At 44.8% G+C, this 23247-nt stretch overlaps 1 protein-coding gene across 6 annotated transcripts in view; it reads left to right on the forward strand.

The window, feature by feature from the left end:
* CACNB4 (calcium voltage-gated channel auxiliary subunit beta 4) overlaps window positions 1–23247 on the forward strand; it is a 112429-nt gene that overhangs the window by 20017 nt on the left and 69165 nt on the right. The window contains exon 1 of one of the 6 annotated variants that reach the window (XM_072874902.1): window positions 21177–21423. The exons of the other annotated variants lie outside the window; for them this stretch is intronic. Coding sequence (XP_072731003.1) covers window positions 21379–21423 — 45 coding nt within the window. The 5' untranslated portion in view covers window positions 21177–21378. Of the gene's footprint in view, window positions 1–21176; window positions 21424–23247 lie in introns of those variants that run through there. 6 annotated transcript variants of the gene reach the window in all.

The raw sequence follows: 23247 nt of genomic DNA on the forward strand, positions 1-23247 counted from the left end.
AGCAGTAGTAACAATCTTCCAAAATGTAAGGTTTTGACAGAAATAAATCCTGTGTCTTCCCCGTAATGGGGGCTAGGACCATTTGGGCTGTCGAGGCAGAAGCGTAGGGTGAAGGCTGGGGGGATGCTCCTGGCTCGTAGATCACGCAACTGGCTAGTGCCGTGGTCGTGTTCTCATCCTCAGTCCCTTGTTATTCGGATCTGATGCAGGAGTTGAGCACAAACAGCTGGGTTGTTGTATAAACATCAAATTCTGATTTAGGCTTCAGAAATGCTTTTTTTGGTGGTGGTTGCTGTTGATTTTTATCTTGTCGCGCTGGAGTTGGAAGACCAGCTGAAGCCTGGTGCTGTCAACAGCCCATCAACTCAGGTCCCTGTGCTGTGGATGGGCTCAGTTAGTTTGTAGTGATGCTGTCTTGCATTTTTTGTAGTCCTTCCACCCTAATGCCGTCAGTCGCGGCATTTTGTAAGGATAGACAACACTGAATTTCATGGGAATGAAGTACCTGATCCTAGGAAAAACAGGCACCGTTTCCGGTAAGAGTTTTAGACCTCTGAGACACCTATTCACTTACATAGAAAGTCATTAATTATTATGCATACTACATATTAAAAGCCTCTTTTCACAAAATCCTTTCTTAGTATTTCAGGCAAGATTAACCTGGCAAATCCTGGTTCATCTGGTGAGTACAGTTTTTGCTAGGTAAATGAGAATACAGTTACTAAGGGTAATTGTGTCAGTCAGCACTGTACAGGACAGGCGGCTGGGGTCTCGCGTTCTTGTGGCAGTGTTAAGATGAAGATAAAGATCCTCTTGATTTACTAGAAGATGTTTCGTCCCTTATCAAACACACAATTCCCATTTCTTTATAATCTCAGGTAAAGTCATATAAAAATGATTTTCTGACAGTTGCATGCAGGAAAACGTGCCATGTGCCTTTACGCAGTTACTTGACCGCATGAGCTGTGCTTCTAGGTGGGCTAAAAAATCTGCAGTTCTGGTAAAAGCCACGGGGTGGGGTTGTTACTTTAAGGCTTGCTGGAATACTGTAATCCTTGAGCAGCAAGTTTGGAGTCCTGAAGTCTTTATGCCCTTTTAGTAAATTAAATGTGGTCTTTATACTTTTCAAGTTCTTCAGCAAAGAGCTTGGCACAGGCACAAACATCACAAGCCCAATATAATTAATTTCCAAAGAGTTGCTCCTGCTGATTTTTGGGGAAGAATTTGCAGTGCTGGATGTCTGGTAAGATGCCTGGGTTATCTCAGGAGAGAGGAGTTAGCTGGAGCTACAAGGAGTGCTGCTTCCAGGAATTTCTGATTTTTGTAGCCCAGGTAAGAAAGATACAAGCTCTCACTCTTGCTTTGAATTTACATTTGTAGGTGTTGAGCTTGCAGGATGCACGAGACAAAGCGAACATTCAACAATTACAAAGCATTTGTTAACTTCTTAAATGAAATATTTCCCATACCATTAAGCCACAAAAGGGGGACATCGATCGTAATTTCTGGGCTTTGTGGCCGTGTGAGCTGAGATGCAAAAATGCCAAAATAACTAAAAAACTCCACCAGCTTCCAGAACCGCTCCTTTATAGCCACGTGCGTGTTTCCACCTGAGGAAGACTTTGGCCTTTGCCAAGCCAGGCTCCGGCTCTCGCCACACAGAGCTCCCCAGCTCTCCTCACGTAGGAATGCCGACCCCGCAGCCGCCTTTCTCTTCTGACTCAGTTTCTACCCCTGCAACTCTAACGGGGATCCTAATGACAAGGATTGTGCTTTTTTAGCACCTCTCAATAAAGGCACGCAAATGACTAATATGTGCACTTAACTGCGTATGAGCAGGGTGGATTTTTACCGTCCGTCCGCAAAATGGTATATAAGGGCTGGTCATATGTAACAGCTTCATATATCAAGGATTAATGTTATATGAGAAACAGTCAAGATGTTTTTCATGAGACATCTTGGATTGACGATGGGCGCTGTAAGGGACGGTAACAGCGTGCGAGCATTGGCTGTTTGCCGAGGCTGGGCACTAGGCTAGACCTCGTCCCCTTGCTGCCTTCGTCCCGAGCCCGTTTCCTCCTGTCTGGGGGTTAGGCTGTCGGAGAGAAAGCCCACCTTGGTGCACACATGGAAAAGTTTCTGTCCCCTTGAGCCACTCAGGTGGACTATTCTGCTCTTCTTTATTCTCCATATTAAGTCTTTTTCCTGGAAAAGGCATTTTCTTCCTAGATACTCACTGTTCACAACAGACCATCGCGTAAGCTGTGGTCTGTTTTCTAGGTGCCTAGGAAAGCTGAGCCTAGTTAGACTCAAGCGGGTAAGGAGGCTGATTCTGACAACTGTCGTGTATCTCCCAGACAGAGGCAGGTTTGATTTTTGTTGTTGTTGTTGGTTTTTTTTCCCGTTCTCTCATCTGCACTCTCTGTTGTCTTCCCACAGATACTGGGCAAACCCACAGATTACAAACAAACAAACAAACAAACCCCTCTGGCTGCATAAAGACGCTTTAAAAGGTGCAAAACCAAATAAACATTGGCGCTGTACTTCTTTGGAATGTGTCCTCTGAAGGGGAGATGTGTTAAAAAACATTTTCTGTGATGAATGAGCGTTCCTTGGGCATGCAATAAAAATCGCTTCTTCAGTTCCACATTCAGGACTCTGCTGACGTGCGTTCCTGTGTACATCTCTTTCTCAGTCCCAAGCACATATAACCCCCTGGTCTTCATGGTGAGGGCTCCTCGCAGCCTGTCCCCGCGTTGTCTGTCGTCTCATTCCGGGCCGAGAGTCCCACTCCTGATGGAGATGGCCAGCGCTCTGCCCGCTTGCCCAGCTAATGCCAGCACCGTATTTTAGACAGCTGACCTCTCTATCCCTCAGCCTCCTAAAGCTTCACTTGCAAAAACCCGCAGTGTTTCAGCCACTGATGAATGGGAAGTGAGGAATCATCTTCTGGTTTTCACTCCTCTGTATGCACGTCCAAGCATTTGGCTTTTGTTTTCCTATTTACACCACAACCGACCATTGTCTTGTTTCGACGGGGTTTACTCAAAAGTGCTTATTGATTTCTTTTCGCCGCCTTACAGCGTCTGCACCGAGCGCGTTGGTGCTGTGCTGACGCGGTTTCATAACAATATTTGTCCTGAGAGTAAAGGATGGGAATTACAGCACACACTTTTAGAAGAAGAAAATTACAGGCTATCAGACCACAAACATACACCTAATTTACCGTTAAACCTCTGTGTTTGAAGCTCATAAAAGCAAGGGGCTGGAATGCAGCTCTTGTTTTGCCTGGTTTGTTTAGCTCACAGCAATGTGATATGCGGATGTGCTTAAATATATAAATACCCGCCGGGCAATGTGGTAGGGAGCTGTAACGTATGGTGACACTGCTGAGATTTGGAGTTACGGCAATTAAAACCAGATTATTATTTTTTTTAACTGTAAGGTTTTCTTTAATTGTAAAAAAATAATTGGTAAAGGCAGCCAGATTTGCTACCCTGTTTCTGCAGTTTTAGCAAAACAAAATTATGAGAAACCTGATAACAGCAGTACTCGAGAGGTGTACTGTTCCCAGTAGCCCGCAGGCCCATCCCTTGATGTGCTGTACTGAAAGCTCTTTCACAGGGAAAAGGAGGTTATTCCCGCCATGCCGTGCTTGGCATTTCCGTGGGGAGGGGACACTGCCTTATTTTCACCCTGGAAGCCGAGGTAGGAGCACATTGCTCTGTCTGAATCACAGCTTTTTCCCCCCCAAAGAGATTTTCTATGTTTAGCTATCTACTCCCGATCAGGTGTTTTTGTTGTGGATTTTCTTCTGTTTTTTATTTTTTATTTTTATTTTTTAAATCCAAGCTTGCTAGGCCATGGACAGTGCACGTAGAAACTAGCAGAGGAAAAGGTCTCCTGAGGTCTTCTGCATGACGACTTTATAGATTTATAATTAAATACAAAAATCTATGCCCTTACTGTCCTGGGTTATATCATGGCCTTGAAGGCTCAGAGTAATGTGGTGGCTCAAATTCAGTCATTTAGTGCTTTGGGCACCCACTAGTCCCTTCAATAAAAGGTTATTCGATTGGGAATTCATGAGCCCTGGTGATAAGTGCTTTCCAGCTGCGTCTGCGTTAGTTCGTGGTTAGGGCAGCCCGGAGCGTGGGCAGCATCTCCTGGCAGTGTGGGGTAGGGTTGTCTTCTCTCTGTGTCCCAGACTGGGAGAACTGGGAGGAATCTCGGAGCTGGCTGGTCCTTTGCTTGTGCCTTCTTGGAGCCCCAAACCCACAGTATGCTGATGTGCAAATCTCTCTGCTTTCTGCCCAGATGTCCTAGAGCACAGAGAAAATCTTGAAGATGCTCTAAAGATGGAATTGTTTTGAGTCATGAAAACACTAATAAACACTCCTACACGCTTGCAGTATTCAGGCTTGGTTGTTCTAAATAATTTTAATTGCTTTAATTCGTCATATTTTGTGATGGCTTGTTCATTAAATCATGAGCTTCATGAAAGCTCCAGCTACTGAGTCGATCTGGTAGAAATAGTAAGATAGTATTTAGCTGTTTGCACAAAATTATGCAGCAATTATGACGAAACAAATTCATTCCAGGTTCTGCTGATTACCATGGTAACCCACATTCAAAATAGCAGTATAAGGCCACTTAGCATAAGAAAAACAGGGTTTTATCCCTTATTAACTGATGCATGCTATAGATTTTGATAAAGAACTCCTTAAAATGGAGGCACTTCCCTCTTTAATTGCAGTCGTGTTGTAACACTGTGAATCCTCCCAGGAAAGGGCAAAGAGTGATCTTGCTAGGAGCATCTCTCTCACAGAACAGCCAACCTTTTGCTTTGCCTAACGCGTGCTATATATTTTTGACTTTTCTGACTAACGGCAATTAGTAAGGGAGGACAAGTGGCTGTTACAGGCAGAATTCCCAGGTTAGCAAGGCAGCCTATTTTTAGGTGCATCTTGAAGGCACAGCTATTAAATTCTATGCAGTGCTTCCTGTAGCTCCAGTTTATAGCTCTGGACTCAGAGAAACTTGAGCTGGATGATCGATTGGGCTAAAAGGATCTCATGCAGATGTAATCTGTGAGGGTCTGACAGCCCCAAGAATTTAGGAATTGAGTATTGACTCCCAAAAATAAAGCTGACTTCAGTTGTTGTCAAGATAGCTGGTTTGGATTCACTTTATGCCTGTGCGTATGGCGTATATTTGTTTTAAAGTGTTTTGAAGCTGTGATTTTTTTTTGAAGGTAGTTTTTCCCAATTGTGTTGGCCAGAAGCTTTGAATTAAAGCCGAGATATTTCTTTTTTTTAGTTCTTTCTCCAGAAATTAAAGTGTTAAGGAAAGCATTTGATGTCGTAGCACTCATGGTAAAACTTAAAGACTTTCTCTTCCTGTAGATATTGTACTCATCATTGGTGTAAAACTACGAGCTCTCTGCTATGAGTCACACCCCAGCGTAACTGCAGAGGATATCGGGGCATCCTCATAAAGCCTTGCTGGCTTTTTGATTAAGAGCGTGAGCCTGGCCTATGCAGACCCGACAGAGAAAGATGATATCTGCAGGAGAGCTGGTGGCAGGGGGAGCAGCTCCAATGTGAAAGGCTGTGGCAGGGACTTAGGGGATGCTGCCGCAGAAGGTGATGTAAAAAACCATTCCCTTGCCCCACAGCGGGTCCCAAGTTCCCGTGGTGGAGAGGCAGGCAGAGAACGGGGAGAGGCTGGTAGCACTGAACCTGTAAATAAACATGGTTTTCATGCTGCAAAGCAACTGGAGTCTCCCCCGGCAAGAAAACAGCTGTAACAGATGTGGCCCTTCCAAAGTGTGGAAGTGATAGAGGTGTGAGTGCTGGGGACGTCCCGTGAGCTGCAGGAGGCCTGGCAGGCAGGCTGGGAGGGAGCCGGCGTCAGTCGGAGCGGTAAACCCGGGAGGAAAGGAGCCAGAATGCAGCAGAATTACCCGGTGCTTTAAAATAGATGGTGAAAAACTTAATTGTTCTAGCAGGAGGAGGAAGGGTATGATTTCACTGATGACTACGGAAGATTAATTTAGTGGGTGCATACTTGTGTATTTGTATTTATCTGTTTGTTTGGGATCAGTGAGGCGTAACAGGAATGCATTCTTTCTGTCACGTCCTCCAGTTATTTTACTTGCCAGTACATTCCCGAGCAGTACAGGGGGTGGGTTTATGCACAGTTCTGCTTGAGGCAGTGGATGCCCAGAAAACGCTCAGTGAGGTTGCGATGTTGTCAGAATACAATCGATGAAGCCTTTGAAAATTTGCTTTTGCGTCACGTCTCTAAGACTTGCTGCAGAACTGAAACTCAAGTTCAGGGTACGTTTTCACTCTGCCCAAAACACTGATGTGGAAGCTGGCTCATCTGTACTTCTGAACTTAACTGGAACCACATGGTGCTGCTCTTATGAAGAGATTCTTGAAATACTTTCCTCCCTTGGATTTGCTTGATGAATGATACAGGGCAAGCGTAAAGCTGTTTTTCCCACGATACACTTAGTGTGGTGCCATTTCCTCATTCTAGAAGGTTATTTTAAGTGATTTGTATTGCTTTGTAATAGCAGCAGCAAGTTAGCAATTTAGTGTTCTCGCAAAGACTACAGCTTTTCATTTTTTGGGTTACTGGACCAAATCCAGCCCAGGCTGGTAAGCATGTTTGTCTTGCTCACACGGCTATTCAGTGGCCTGTCAGAGATGCTGAAAATCAGAGTCCAGGTCTCTAAAACTGGTAACTCTGCACCTAGCATTAACTGACACTTGTTTCAGGTGTTGGGCTTCAGGTCTCAGCAGAGACCAAAGACAGCTCGTTTGAAACAAGAAGAGAGCACAGCGTGCATGAGGTATACCTGTGCCACAAATGGCCATAATGTGCTTATTCCATTCCTTAAATGTATTTAAGGGGGTTACAAATGGGTTGCTTGTGCTGTAAATTACCTGTGAAGATGATGCTGGCATCTGACAATACTTTTGGGCTGTTTGCTATTTGTTGGTTTTGGTTGTGGTTGGCAAACTATGCCTGTGAGTCTTGCTACAACAAAAGCTTTTTCTGGAAATAGCTTCTCAATTTCGTAAAATTGATGGTTTAGTCTGCATTGTGGACATTAGAAAGATGGAAAAAAATTTTGGGAGCTAACGTCCACTAATGCTCAGAGGGGAGAGAAAAAATTGGTTGCAGGTAGAAGGAATATTCTCATTACCCCTATGTCACTGCTCATTTAAGATAAAGGCATTCAAACGTCTATTTTACAATCTGCATAGAATTAAAGACATTTGGTATTTTAAGAAAATGTTCTCATGAATGTCTCAGACCCATCAGGCTTCACTTATTGAGCTAGATACTCACAGTTCAGGGCGTAATTCAGCTCGCTGCTATTCCTTTGTCACCTATGCCCTTACCACCTACTTTCCCGCCCCCCAGTTTTAGGTGGGTTCTTCAAAAGATGAATAAAACTGAATTAGCTGCACGAAGAAGAATTCAGGGCTTTCAAATTCAGTGGGGAGAGCGGGCACGCATGTGTGTGGGAAGGAATGAGTCCACTGACAAAAGAAGCTATTAAATCTTTAATGCTTGCTTCCCGCTACTATGAAAAGTATTGAAGACATTTTAATAAAAAGTCTTTTATTTTATTTTTTTTTCCATGACTAAGTCTGTAAGGCTGCTATACGGAACTTCGGTTAAATTCCTCAGCTATAAGATGCTGCACATTGACACCTGCTTGAAGGACCGTTCCCTGTTCTGGAGTCAGTGTTGTAATCTAGGCCTGCACAGAATTTTAGTTATAACATATTTTTAACTTTGCTGTTTCCTGTACATCTGCAAAGCAATTACATCTTATTACCTTCAACAAGTCATAGCAGTGCCTCCCCCATGCAGTGAGAAGATGCATAAATGATACACCCTCAAACAGTGAAGCAAGGCTGGCGTGCGTCTTCCCGGGACGGGGATGTATCCAGGCAGCTAGCAAAAGTGTAAGCAGTAGCAAGTTATTTTGAGGAGGGGGGGGGGGGATTTATGAAGATCCAACTGTGTTGGAATACCAGTACAGAAATACAAGGAGCATCACACACAAAGGCAGCTGAAGGAGCAGGAAAATGCTGATTCAGCGTTCTCTCGTGATAGATTTGTCGCTTTTGTGCTCAAAGACACGCAGTGCTTCAGTGTTTGTTTCAATCAATTCATCTCTCTGATTAATCACTGGAATAAGCAGCGGGCCCTCCTGCATCTTTCCATTAGGCAGGATTAGTGCTATTTATTTATTTTTCATGGTGGACTTTCCCTGCTTCATTTTCTTGCAATGCATACCATGCCGTGTCTTTGAATTTCAGTTACTCTGCAATTATTTAGTGATTTCTGCTTTGTGGTCTTTGGCCGGGGATGGTAGCTGCATCCTTCCCTATGACTTCTCCCTGCCTCCGTTACCTCCGCAGTGCCCTACTTCCCACCCGGATCTAGGCTGGAGCCCCTCGGCTGAGTTACGATCCAGGCTGAGTGGGAAGCAAAAGGAGTTCAGCTTGTGCTGGAGAGAGATGCTGTATCGCTGAGAAGGGGGTGAAGCAATGTGTCTCCCTCTGAGTGGTGTGGAACTGGGGTGAGCATGGAAGTCCCTTCACCTAGACTGCCCACCTTCACGTCTGATACACAAGATTAAGTCAAAAGCTGGTAGGAGTAGATGGAGAGGAGCCATAACTAACGACTCTGAATCTCCCAGTGGAACAGAGTTTTCTGAGAAATACAGTCAGTCTGAAATGGATGATCAGAAAGACCAGTGGGTTTTGCTGGATGCAGGACAGGGTAGCTTTTGGGTGGGCTACTCCTGAGACAGGTATCTGATGCTTTCAGGCCACACGTAGACTTGAAGCGGTCGCTGTAGCCTCTATCGCATCATGGTCCCCAGATGCCCAGATTGAAAACGGTCGGAGTGAGTGATGGCTGGTGTGCCCAGGAAGCGGTGCAGCTGGGGAGGAAGGGACAGGGAGACTGGTGATGTCCGGGTGAATTTCGTTTTGACGTGAAGTTGACCTGAGGGTAGGAAACACAGCTGGGACGAGGAACTGGGAAGCGCTTTCTTGTCCTCTAGGATAACCACAGTCCCAGAGCTTCCTCAGGAGGACTGCTCTGTGGCTTGGGACTTGGGACTGCCATGGTCCCTCGGTGGGGCGAGCTGTGCCCCTCCACCACGCAGCCTGGGGACTCTGGAGGTCCGGCAGGTTGGGCACCAGGTGCTGAACCACACCATGGCTTCCCTGGGCGGACCTCAGGTCTGGGAGCACCTCCTGTGGGAATCCAGAGACCTTGGGAGTGCAGACCTGCATCCAGGAAAACTGATGGGCTTTTCAGTTTCTTGGTAAAAAATTCTCATTATAATCTTGAAATCCTCCTGTTCGTTGGCCAGCCGCTGTCACACTACCTGTCAGGACAGAGGACTAATTGAAAGGGATCTTGGCAGGTTATGAATGTGGTCAGAAAATAAAATGCTAATCGGCTGCAAAAATACAGTCTGAAGGAGAGTAATCTGAAGCATACAGTGAACAGATGGATGGTGAGAAAAACAAGGCCAGAAGTCCTCTCGCAAAGGTGAGCATAAAACATGCATTATGTTTCTCAGAAACATGTCTTTTGTTAAAGCATGAAAGTGCCATTTTAATGCCTCAAATCTTGTCTCTTTATTCAAACAATTAGAAAAACAGAGCAAGTTTCAGTGGTGTTTTTACTAGTGAACTCCCAATGCTAAACTAAGGGAATAACTATCTTCAGTAACCTTTGCTCAGGTACTTTAAAAAGAATGAAGGCAACTGTTTCCAACAATCAGAAGATAAAAGTCTCTGAACTGAGCTCCCTAACGGTAGCTGTCAGTGGCATTTTAATGGTGAGGACGATTAACCTCTGGAGCAAAGGGAGGCTGTGGATTGTCCTGTCCTTGATGTCTTCAGATTGAGACCAAACGCCTTCCTGGGAACTTCTGTTCACCTAGTATAAATTATTTTTCCTAACACAGATTTGTAGGTCTCGGTTAAGGGTTGTGGTGGGTAGGTGAAATTCTTTGGTCTACAACTTCCAGAAGGGTTCGATCACTGTCCTTTCTGAACATAAACTCTGAACTTCTGAACGAGTCCTCTCTTGCTTCCTGGGGCAGCGTACCGCTGTGGCTTGTCATGCGCCCTTGTTTCCAGATTCATGCCCCAGATGTGAAGGAGCTGCGTTCATTGATGCAGCTCCAAGGAGAATTTGAATGATAAAATAGTAAAACCAAAGTGTGGCTTTCCCCCCCCCGCAGATTCTCTCCGTGTCCACCCAATTCTCCTTCAGTCAAGGTCAACAGAAGTGACTTCAGAGTATCCTAGTACCAGCTAGGTTTGGAAAGCCATCCTAAAACCACAGGTTTCCAAGGGCCAAATTTTTGACTGTACAAGTCACATTGGAGATTAATGAAAGCTCCTCATACATACGCTCCATCTGCAGAACACTACTCGGTAATCTTATTCTGCTATTTTTGTTCTGCTGAACCAAGAGGTGGCTGCAATATTCACTACTAAGCCATTTGACATGTTTTACTGTAGTACAATGTTTAATAGCAGTAGTGAGGGTTCAAGTCATAATTTTATTGCCAGTCTGAACTGGAATAAAACCAATTTTTCATCATTGCACCACTGCATCTGAAAATAATGCTTATAAGTTTCTGGTCTAGACCTAAAAGGTTGGGTTACCTTTGGCTGCGCAGGGCTCAGTGTTGTAGAAAGTAATAACTACCATATTTGAATAGAGTGAATATGAGTCTAATGTAGTATTCTGTCCATCAGAGCAGCTAATGGCAGATATTTGTGGAGAATAAAATGCAGTGGAAAACAGGTATAGAATAAGCTGTCAACAATATTAGGTCTCTTCCTAAGCCTGTCCCTGCCAAGAGATCAAGGCTGAAAGCAAAGCTTGACTTCATCCCTTCAAACTTTGCTAAGCAGAACGTGTAGAGCTACAGTAGTTGTAGTATTCAAACAAATGTCCAATCGTATTTTTAAGGATAAGCTTTACAAGTTTTTGGTTCCATCCTTTTTATAGAGTCTGGGATTTCTCTACAGTTTGGATAAATATGTCCTTTTATAAATTTTGATTTTTATCACCTTTTAATTCTATGCTCCTTCATCTGGATATTGAATTAAATTCTGAGAACATGGGGTTCTGATCTGCTTCTCTATTGCTCATAATGATTATAGGCAGGGATGGCAGAGCTGCCATTATTTATTATTCTCAACACTTTCAATTATAATATTCTGTTTTCTGCTTGTAACTCTGTCAAGCTTAGCTGTTCGAGCTGAATTTTTCCATGCTTGCTCTCAAATGACTTCATTTCATGCGAGAACGTTGCTATTGTAATGGAGACTTTTTTTTGGACCATAGCAAATATTAGACGCTCAATATTGATCCTTCTCCATTTATTCCTACTTTTTTTGTTTCCTGTCTCATAGGCAGTTTTAGATCTAGGACAGAACTTTCCTCTCAGCAGTCTATTTAGGGTTTGGGTTTTTTTAAGTAGTCTCTGTAAGGATGTTGTCAAAGGCCGGAATAAACTAAACATTCTGTTCTTTTTTTTTATACATGACTGTAAGGTTTGAGAGATTAGGGAAAATACATGTCTAACAACTGCATGAAAGGGTCGGGGAAAAAAAATATTAGTATTTGTATAAGTGTTCAGAGCATCAGAAATTACCTGATCTGATCAAGCTATACCTGAGCTTTCACAGAACTGCATCCTAACATCACATGCATTGGTGCATCATTTCAAACTGGGAATTTTGAAGGTTTACTGATGGGTTCAAACATCTTTGCCTAAAAGCTGAGAAACAGATTCTATTCTATCCTATTTTAGTAGCTCCTCGTGCATCAAACCCCTTTTACACGTAGGGCTTTTCATAGCTGTAACATGAAGATGGGCTCTGCTGCTGCAAGGATTTTTATAATTATGATTGTTCTCTTTTGTAAGGAAAAGGCAGAAGGTATTTTTAGTCATTTCTAACTGCCTCAGATTTGTAAAAGGACTCATGCTGTGCTGCTGGCATGTGGAGTATTTTGAGATGCTGAATGAATTAAGTGAGAATTGCAGGTGTTTATCACCCGGAGAGGAGCACAGCTGACGCAACTCATCCCAGATTCCCATCTGACTTTGCTGGAGGATGGCGGTGCCTGGGGATCCCTGAACTCTTGTCCTGTCCCAAGTCACCGCTCCACCTGGATCTGCTGGTGCAGACCCCACCCGGCATGAGGTCTCTCCCTGCAGCAGGAGTAGACTGCAGAAGGAAGAGGGGTGACGGTTTGGCTGCTCGGTGTCTGTTTTGAGCCATCCTACATAGCACAAAGCGGCTGTTGGCAAGCTTGACGAAGGCTTAGTTGTCCTCCTGGAAATGGTGCTGTTTGTTCCTTCAAGAAGGAAGCTCACAGTAAGAGTAACCAATGGAAGGGGGTGAACCTCACAAACAGAGACACATTAAAAATACATTTTAGGATAACGATGATAAGCAGTCATCATTTTTGGGATGTTTTACACAGATTTTGTGTTCTGCTTCTGAATGGTGAGGATGTCACAAATCGACTCTTTCATCAGCTAGATAAGAAGAAGTCTCCCAGAGAGTTTACAGGCAAGAACTTGACTCACTTAAATATGCAGAGCCAAATCCTTCAATCTTTGTTTTTCTCAACTCTGTTCCCAACTATCCTGACTAAATATTTAAAGAAATCAGGTTGGATAAGTGGTTCCTCATTCATTGATCTGTTGTTTCTGGATCAGTTTCTCCACTTGGACAGGTGTCATGGAAATCTACTGAAATGAACTGAAGAGTTTCCTGTAGTCCCTTGCCATGAAATGAAGTGCTGTGTTGCAGTATATGGTAATTGGATTATAAAGCATAAGAAAATGCAATAAAATCAACAGGCTAATCAAGCCATCCCTGTAAAATCCCAAGGAGAAGCGGCAAAGTATAGATAAGTTTGTGTCATGTTTGCCTAGTTTTATTTATTTATTTTCCCCTTTAACCTCCTAACAAGAACAGCAAATTCTCCTTAGCTCTAGGACTTCAAAACTCTTTGACTCCTTTTGAAACACCCTTTGTCCTAGCCTAAGCTACCCGAAATAAAAAATAGAAATTGTAGTTTTACTAGTTTATCTAAAGGGAAAAAAAAATCTCCAGTGAAATCGTGTTTTTTACAGAAGCAGGCATTTCATTTTAGCTTGCAGGGTCATCTGTCCAGCTCCAACTGCTCAGTCAAGGCTTTGTTTTCTCTAAAAAACCTACTTGATAGTTGTAATTTATCAAAAATATATTTCAAGTAACCTTTTTATGAATGTTTACTGATAAAACTGAATGTATTTGGGAACACTCCCACAACATTTACTGAACGTATGTGGGAAATTAACACTGACCAGAAGTTTTCTAGGCTGTATGGAAAACCTTTCTGCTTATTGCTCTGTAGCCTCTGTGACATCCTCCGTCTCACAAGTTTGGGGTTTTGATGAGCTCACTTAGGATAGCAGTGTATTACTGCCACCGGCTAATGCACTCTTTTGTCGTAATGGGCATCGGATGATGCTGAAGATGTGGAGATGATCTGTGTGCGGAGTGCATAACGTTAAACAGAGCTGTGGTGGGGTGTGAGGTACCTGGCATCCCTGCACTTGCAGAGCTCCTTCCCCCATTACAGGCTCCCTGCAACTTTGCTTTTATCAGCCCCAGCTGGATGACTGTTGCTCGTGCGTGTGTTTCAGTACTGATGAGGCTTTCCAGAATGCAGTGGTGACTTTCCCTACTTGGGTAAAATAGCACCAGCTTCCCATAAACTTTGTAATTGGCTTTTATTGATAGTTTCCCATCATTTCATCAGTTGCAGTCTAAAGTGGTATACAGCAACACTCAGCATCAGCACTTAGGGCAGTTAAGGAGATTGATTGACATTCATAAGGAAAGAAGAGCAGCTTAAAGTAAGAAATAAAACAAATGCTTAATCCTTTGGCCCAGATGGCTTTTGGCATGGAAGATAAAAATGTGTATCTTCTCTAAAACAGAACCCCCCTATCTTCCCTCCAACAAAGAAATGTGACACAGTTCCAGCCATAAAACACTCTGTCTTTTTGGGTTGGTACCTGTAGCGTGACTCGGTATTTTGGACCCTCGGCCAGTAGCAGCCTGGTGGATGCTGAGAGCTGCTGATCGACAGGAGTTTTGCTGGAGGGAGATCTCTGCGTATTCAGTGTCTGTGAATATCACCGTGACCGCTCAGCTGCCCACGTGTCAGTGTAGGTACTTCATTTCAAGTTCCAAGTCTTTAAAAGGGAGACCCGTGTTAATACAGTGGTATGGCTATGGGCTACGTCTTGTAACATTTTGCAGGTAATTTCGGATTTGCTTCGCTCAATACTGTGTACCAGTGGAAGCCACAATTAGAGTTGGCTTGAGTTATTAAAACCTCAGAGCACATTCATGTCTGCCTCGGGAGGTGGAGATAATCTACTCTTCTTTATCAGAAACACTCCGGAAGGCCGTAGCTATGGTTCCGAGTTCCCCACTGCTCAGCTTCTTGCAAATCTCCCTAGTGCCTGCAGGAAAGAGAAATTTCACAACTAGTTAAATATAGAGGATACCTACAAATGTAGCCCAGTTACCTCTCTCATAGTAGGTGCTTTAAACCAAGAGAAAGTGACAATGAAGTCTTCACACTCTCTTTAATTATAGCAGCCTTTATATAACAGTGTCAGATAAATGTGTTTTAGAATAGGTGGCACCTCACTTCCTCCAGAAGAACTGTCAAATTAGACCCTACCAGACTAATTTATTACTTGAAATTCAAAGAATTAAAGCATGCCATCCAGTAGTCTCTTTGAATAAAACCTTTAAATGCGCAGAATCCTCTGTGCCACGACATATCCCAAACAGCACAATACTTCTTTCTTTTGAAATATAAATACATACTTACTCATCTGATAGCTTCAAGGACTGCCAAATACCACAAATGTCATCCAGTTCTCATTGCTCTTGAGATGTTGGCAAACAGGGTTAGTAGGGATCTCCAGAGGTTATCTTATCCATACCTCCACCCCAAGGCAGAAGCTGTTGTTACTGAACCAGATGCTTATCTAATCTATATTATAAAACAGAGGAGGAGAGAGAGAGAAAGAAATTGCTTTAGAGGGAGAAGGGGTAAGCAATTGGGCTATGTCAAATAACTTGGAAGAGTGAAGAATTGGACTCCTTCCAACTGATGGAAGCAAGTTCTGCCTTAGGTGGATTGCTGGAGAATGCTGACGGTCCTTTTCCTTTATATGAGTGAAATACATACTTGGGCTGTTCTGCTGATTTCGACAAGAGCAGCATTACAGGGGGGAGAGCAATTTTCTTCAACAGGTCCCGGAATTCAGGCAATGGAAGATCAAAACCAATCCTTATGTTCCATATGAAGTATGCTGATCAAGACTGGGGGTTTTGGAGTCTTCTGTGTGCTTAAAACTGCTAGAAGGAGTGCGTTCATATCCAAATGTGCTATTAATGTAACCACTAATGCTTTTTCTTAATATGCCCTCGCCTGCCGCGGGGATACTCTCTCATTACCCCTAAGTAATGTTGAGAGTCCAGGATCGAAACCTTACTGTCACAGCAGGAGGACACCATAAAGAACTTCTCACCTTCTTCCCCAAGTTGGTGGTTGGTTTTTGTTGCTTCAGGGTTAATATTCCTGTCGATCTTCTTTCCTCCACAGTAGCAGGAAAAGAGGCATCGAGGCCTGCAGTCCTGCTGCACGACTCACAGTAACAGCGAAATCCCAGGTGAAAGTGAAATTTGTTCAAGTCGAAAAAGAGAGAACTTGCTGACTTACATTCTGGCTTTGCGCACTGCAGTGCTGAGGCATTTACTTGACTTGGCAATCTCGTTACTGCGCATTTATTCAAATAGCACTTTAGTGTGTTTATGCAAATAGTTCATTGCTACATCTCCTAAAAGAACCATACAAGTGCTGTCATTTGATTGTGTAATCATTAGATTGGGCTTTAAATAAAATTTCCTGTGGTTCTGTACAAAATTCATGCCCTGTGAAAAAACAGTATTCCCACATTTGGATAGCTCAGAAATGACTAAATAATTGATATTCAGGAATATATGGATGCATGTCTCAAAGAGACTTCCTTTGTATTTCAGAAAGGGTTGGCTTTAATAAAAAAGGAAAATATGAATAATCTCTAGTGGGATCAGAGTGTTTGGAGGAAGCCGAGTATTTCGGAGGTCTGTGGGATGCTCAAAATATTCTGACTTCCAATCCCTTCTCTTACCCCACCCCCCAATAGGGTGCAATAAAGTCTTTGCTTTAATGTTAATGCTGGCTTAAAATGCCAGGAACAGTTTAATTATCATTGAGCCCAGTCTCTTATGTGACCCTTAACTTCATGAGGAATTCTTTTTTTGGAATAATTCCTGGGTTTTCTTGTGTGGTTCCCATTTCTACTCAAGAAGAGTTTTTGGTAGGTAGTATTTGAGGGCAGGTATAGTTAATCACTGTTAGTTGCTCTTGTTTTATGCAGAATTTCTATATATTGCATTTATTTGAGGCCAGAAGAAAATGCGTTAGTCTGTGGTATATCCTCAGTGACTTACCAATCATTAGAAATCTTAGAAGACTCTTTCCAAATGCTAATATTACCTTAGGTAGCCACGTGGAAACAGCAGCTATAGGTAGTGCTGTCTTAAGGTACATGCTTGCAGGATCATTCTCCAACTCCAAGATTAAAAGGAAGCACAGAAAAACAGCTTCCTCCATGTACCAGGTCTGAGACCAAAGACTTTCAGGCAGTTGTGATTATGCTGCAGTATATATTTGCCTGTGAGGGGATGCTCGGTGCACAGCTGATCCAAAGTCCTTTGGGTACGTGCCCAGGGACTCCTGGGTTCCCTGAACAGCCCTGCTTGCGAAGCAAGGGTTGCCGTTAACAGGGAACGGAGTAATTGCATTTCTCTTCATGAAATCACTTTCACTTTGGCCGCTGCTGAGTGTGGGAAGGGAACAGGACTGACTGGACTTGACATGCTAGCCGTTGTTTCCCGTTCTGCTCCGAGTCCAACGTGCTTTTCCGGCAAGCCTGTCCTTTTAACTTCAGACTTCTTACTAAGCCTGTATAAAGTCCTGAGAAGGAGGAGGCTTCTAATTACCCAGCAATAACAATTCACGGCCCTTAAGGTGATTCCGGATGATACCTTTGTTGTTAAGCCATGTGAACTCATGTCACACGTCTTCAGCAGTGGGACAGCCTGGTTTTTGACAGATGCATTGGGTAGGCCCTAGAGAAACTGGATTGTTTTCTGGTCTTTTGTTTACAACTCCTTCAAAATCTCCTGTGCCCTTGGGAACATGTGGAGTCATGGGCTGAGATCAAAGGACAACGTACGCTCCCTGCGTACAATATTGCAGTAAATCCGTGTGAGTCCTACTTCATAGCGGTCCTACTTACTTCATCAGGGGATGGCATTCCTCGGTGAGGAATATCCCACATGCTTACGGAGATTGCAATGCGCCATGGTTAAATCCCATTAAAAGTAGAGACCGGACTGCTTGAAAATGCCTATTTTAAAGCATTAGACCTTAAAAAGACTCAGTTCAGCTCATTGACCCATTACATGTTTTCACTGGGTCTCTTACAGCTCTGCATGCACACACACACAAACTGATGGGTTTTTGGATGCTAGTTGCTTTAGTGTTAGCCAAGTGCAGACTGAAGATGACAGGTACCAGAGTCTTTCTCGATGGCCTGAGGCAGTGGAATTCCCTGCCTAATAATATCAGATCATCTGTATTCTCTTTCGGAAATAAGCCAGGGACGATTTTGATCTCTCAAAACCTTCAGTTAATGTGTGACCCTCATCTGTTATTGTAGTGGATTTTTTTATTATTCGTTTGAACCACTTTTTGGGAAGATCACCTAAAAAAAGACAAAGCTTTTAACTGTCTCTCCCATTGCACTCTTCCCATTTTGCCTGTGCTAAGCTATACTGTAAGTTGAAACCAAAGAGATTTGACTTTCTGGAAGCTGACAGATGACCACCCGTACGTCCAGTGTAGCACGGTGTCCCTCACTGTAAAAACACAATGTGCTTTTACTGAATAATGCCCCATACTCTAGCAGCCATGTATAGAGGTACCTGCGTTACATATCACAGTGGAATAGTGATGGCTTGTCACTGAAATGAATTTTGGGTTATTTTCCTTAGCCTGTATATCCTCCCCTCTGCAAAGCTTGCTTGCTCCCTGTGTCCGAGCTCCATCCAGCCTCCAGTTCCTTCAGTATTCTCTCTATATTCTCAGTATTCTTCTCTCAATATTCTCAGTATTCTACTCTCAATATTTTGAGAGCCTGATTACTTTGCAGACAACTTCCGAAGAGCCATACGTCTTCCTCTCTTGCTTCGCCGTGCTACCTCTGTTGGTTTGTGTTGCGTGTTTCTTGCATAAATTACCTCGTAATATTCAAAAGGGTCTTTGATTTAGAGTTTCTCTATATTACAGGTATTCATATTTTTGCATTTTAGGCACATGCCTGGGGAAAAAATAAACCTGATAAATAGAGGGGTTCCTGTATTTTTTTGGATCTTCTAATAATTTTCTCCAACTTAGACCATGAAAGCAGGTGTTAGATGTGTATGTTTGGGCTGACTGAGGTTTGCTCTGTTGCGGGGGCCAGTTCAGGTCTTCCCCACGTCCCGGCCCCTGTGCGGGCAGCAGGGCGGTGTACCTGGTGCGCAGGGCGGGCAGGAGCAGGACCCTGTGCCGGTGGCCCTGGGGAGGTGGCGGGGGGCCAGCCCTGCCCGCAGCCCTTCAGGCAAACTGGGAAGAAGTAACTTGAGGCTCCTCGAGGGTGATTCAGAGCCCCTGTCCTAACTAAATGGCCTAAGCACTGTATTTTAGGCACCTAAGCTAAATGCTTGAAGTAGGTTGTGCCACTGTCCCTTATGTTTAGGTCTTTTTCAAGTACAATCCCTATTTAATGAGCTGTGTGTATTTTTATAGCATCTTTTAGGAGCCTTTCAAGTTGAGTCATTAAATATATATTTTTAATAACCTCTGTGTCTTAAAAGGACAGTGTGAAATGTAAGTACTGGAAATCAAATAGTGATTCCCCTGACTTCTGAATTAAATTATTTCATTACAAATTTATGTGAAGTTCAGATGCTTTTTTTTTTTTTCTTCTTGCGTTTCATGGCCTTTTTTTATTTTGAGCTGACAAATGATTCTGATGTTGCACTTAGAAATTCCTTCTCATTTTAAATTTTAATAGTCTCCTACCAACAATGTATTTATTATTTAGATTTGTAACATCATAGATCTTTAAGGTGGGGGGAAAGGGACCTGCTCCGTGGTGCAGGCCCTAAAAATTGATCCATTAACTCCTGTGTAGGGAGTCTCGTCGTGTAAAACAATGTTAGAAGCTGAAATCCTCCTCCATCCCAACAGCCTTGCTCAAACCACCATGAAGTGCCCCAAAACATGCTGGCTGTGGTCTCCAGCCCCAAAGTAACTGGAAGGATAACCCCCAAGAGAAGGAGGAGCCGCTGCTCCGTCTCTGTTCCACACTTGGTTGAGATGGCCAGGAATGAGCCAGTTAGCGTCAGTCGTAGAAGTGGTTTCTGTCATCTGAACAACAGTTCCACCAGGAGTGGTCTGAAAAGCCATCAGAGATTCATTATTAATTAACTACTCGTTGTGTCTTGTTTGGTGGTTTAACATTGGCAATGACCACGTTGCGCAGGGCTAGAGATGAAGTTGCTGTTTCTTGGAAGATCTTGTAGACTGAGGACTCAATGCTGAAAAACACTTCAAGAGACCTAAACTTTAACCATGAGATTCTTCCCGTGATCATCAGTTGGACTACAGCTCCTCTATATGTAGATACCTAAGCTCTTGCAAACCAGGAGGTTATATGGACAGAAGCAAAGAACACATGGAGGGCATAGGAGAAGTAGTAAATTGGGAGTAAGACCATATTTTACCATAACTTAGGGGAATCTTTGATGAAATTTGTAAGAAATTGTGAATATGGGGAGAATAACACCTTTGGCTTTGCTTCAGATGTCTGTTGGACGCTTCCCAAGTGATTAGTGGTAACTTTGCAAAACTAATTAAGCCTGTGGAAGGAAGAGTAGATGAAGCAAATGAAAAAGACAAATAGGAAGCGTTTGTGAACACAGAGATGTTGGATCAGATTGCACTGGAGTTGAGATTTAAAATAATTGTTTTAATAAGGATAGGAAGTAAATTGTAAATTATTTCCCTCTAATTATTTCTTAATTATTTATTTACTTTTTTATCACGTCGGGCTATTCTCTAGTGTTACACTTGCCCACTACAAGTTCTGACATTCTGGGAAGGAGAAACATTCGGTGCTTAAGCGCATGACATGGGAAGTCGAGAGACGTACAAGTGAAGGGCTGGCTTTGCAGGGTCCTCACTGTGTGACTGACTCCATCAGTCAGTCAGCTTCCCTGGACCTGGTTTCTTCACCCATGGAGTGAGGTTTGCCTGTCTCGTCGGCATACTGTGAGGTACAGTGTTAACTGAAATGAGAGGTGAAAGCAGAAACTTCAGTATTAGAGCTCCAGTAGGACCTGTTTTAGAAATCAGTTTCTTAATTTAGTTGCAAATAAGGCCCATACTTATGTTCTTTCAATTCTTAGTGTTTAGGGTTTGGTTTGTTTCCTTCCAGACCTTGGGGGGAGCAGGGGGGAGGTGTTTCTCCTCAGAAACGAACTGCTGTTCTCTGGGATCTTGAAGAAGTGGGGTTGCGGGAAAGAAAGAAAGAGACGCCCCCGTTATTTGCCTCCCCTCGCCTCCTCCTCGGGCAGCCTGGCAAGAGGGGGCCCCGGCGCCTGCAGGCAGCCGCCGTCGTTACTTTGTCAGGGCCGCGGCCGGGCGCCGTGAGACGGTTGCTGAGGCGGCAGCAGGGGGCAGCGGTGCTCGGGGGCGCCCCGCGCGGCGGCGGTAGCGGCGCGTCGCAGCCAATGGCGGCGCGGCGGCGGCGCGCCGCAGCCAATGGCGGCGCGGCGGTAGCGCGTCGCAGCCAATGGGGCGCGGCGGCGCGGGGAGCGGGCCGCGGCGGGCGGGAAGGCGGGGGGGGGGCTGCGGGGTGGCGCGGCGCCGGCAGGGGCACCTGCGGCGGCGGTGGGCGCGGGAGGCGGCGCCGCGCGGCTGGGGCGTCCGCAGCGCTGAGAGGGCAGGCTCGGCCCCGCCGCCGCCGCACAGGCCTCCGCCGCCGCTCGGGCCCCCCTTCCCCTCCCCCGCGGCGCCTCGCAGCGCCGGTTCCGCACCGAGAGAGGCGCCCGGCGTCAGCGGACCTCCATGTACGACAATTTGTACCTGCATGGATTTGAAGACTCGGAGGCGGTGAGTGCCGCTGCCTAGGCGGGGGTCCCGCGGGGGCGGGGGGGGCCGCAAACACACCCCCACACTCCCCCCGGGCTTGTTACCGGAGGTGGCGTGTGCCGGTCGGAGTGTACTCCTCCGTTACATAATTTGGGGGGAGCGGCAGTTTTTCGGGGTCCCGGCAGAGCTTGCCGTCGGGCACCCGCAGCCGTGGGCAGGCGCCTCCCGGGGCAGGCAGCCGGGCAGCGCCGGCTCCTGCTCCCGTTACGTTCATCAGCGTAGCGGGGAAAGCTGCTAATTACACAATACTCGGTGCGTGTTTGACAAAACAGCAGCAGAAGTTGCTCGGCTGCCATCTGTATCGCACGTATCCTGGCCAGCCGGTCGGCGTAGGCGCGTTTGGGATGGATGAAATAAGCAGCGGTGCAGGTGCCGTGGTGGCCAAGGCATCATCGGGGTGACAGCGTCTGTATCGCCTTAAAGAAGCTGGGACAGGCTGGCGTTGTTCGTTGGGAAATGATCTCCCCACCGCCTCCCCCCAGTCTGCAACAGCCTCGCTGGGAAACGGGTGACATCCCTCACAAAATGGTTCTCTTGCAGCGCGGAGACTCCCCGTTCCCGTGGTCAGGGCTTTCCGCCCAAAATAAGAAACGGTAGCGCCGGTTGCCCAAGTGGGGTTTCTTCTCAGCCATCACTGCGCAGGAGCCCTGCGGGGCAGAATTACTCGGGGCAGGGGAAACTGCTGGGATTGCCGCGGCGATGAACACGCTGTTCCATATTAAACAGGGATCTGTTACATAAGGCGTTGTGGCCAGCTCATAAAATACACAGATTATAACATAAAATAGAGTGTACGTCAATGCAGACGTATGTATCGTATGATGTGGTACCCCCAGGAGAATGGACAAGATCCTGTATCGCTTCAGATGAGGCTTTTTTCCTTGCCTGACAATGAGGTCGTGTCGGTCTAGGACTGGGAAGTGTAATCTGTCTACGTGTTGCCTCACGTACTAGCAACTTGTTTTAGCATCCGTTTATTTCGGAGGGAGAACCACAACTGTGCAGAATTGAAATGAAATAATGCGGTGCACCATGCTGAGAGGAAACCCCATGTATTTGAATCCTTCAAAACTATGTATCCGAGTTCTTTCAAAACTGTGCTGCTTTGGGTCAATTTAGAAATTCCTGCCTTTTTAGCGTGCATGTGTTAATTTGTGTTTTGTGTTTTCTCTCACTGCTGCTTACAAGCTGCCATGCCAAGTGCATATGAGTGTGTTGGTTCCTTCAGGGATGTGTTTTAGGATCCAACTGGATGTTTCTGTAAACCAGGCGTTTGTAAGGCAAAGCGTGAATTCTTGGGAACTGTTCTCAATCCTGAATCTGTCTTGTGCTGGTATAATGTCTTTCAGCAAAGTATAAATACACTCTTAAGAAGACAACTTCAAAGTATAGTAACATGGCTAAGAAGGCTAACTTGCTGGATAGTGGTTGCTGTAGAAGAAATGTTTTATCTATAAAAGCCAGGCTTTAAAGGTCACTAGAGAAGGCAGATAAATGTCTAGTGGGATTCAAGGGTGCTTCCGAGATGCTTAGCTCCACGTATTTCAGTAAAGCCCCACTGATTTCTTCCAAAAACATTATTTGGAAAAGCAGCTTTAATGACAGCAGAAGACCAGAGACCACCTACCTGTTACACAAACGTCTGTGTTAGGATTTGTACTGTAAGAATCATGTTAGTAACAGAAGAGGGGAACTAGGTCTTTAGCTGTCCACTTGGAAGGACTGGGATGACGGAGTAATTTCCAGGTTCCTTAATGCTCTCTTAACTAGTTAATGATAATGCTG

This window comes from Ciconia boyciana, chromosome 10 (assembly GCF_034638445.1).
Source record: "Ciconia boyciana chromosome 10, ASM3463844v1, whole genome shotgun sequence".
In the NCBI taxonomy this organism is placed as follows: Eukaryota; Metazoa; Chordata; class Aves; order Ciconiiformes; family Ciconiidae; genus Ciconia; species Ciconia boyciana.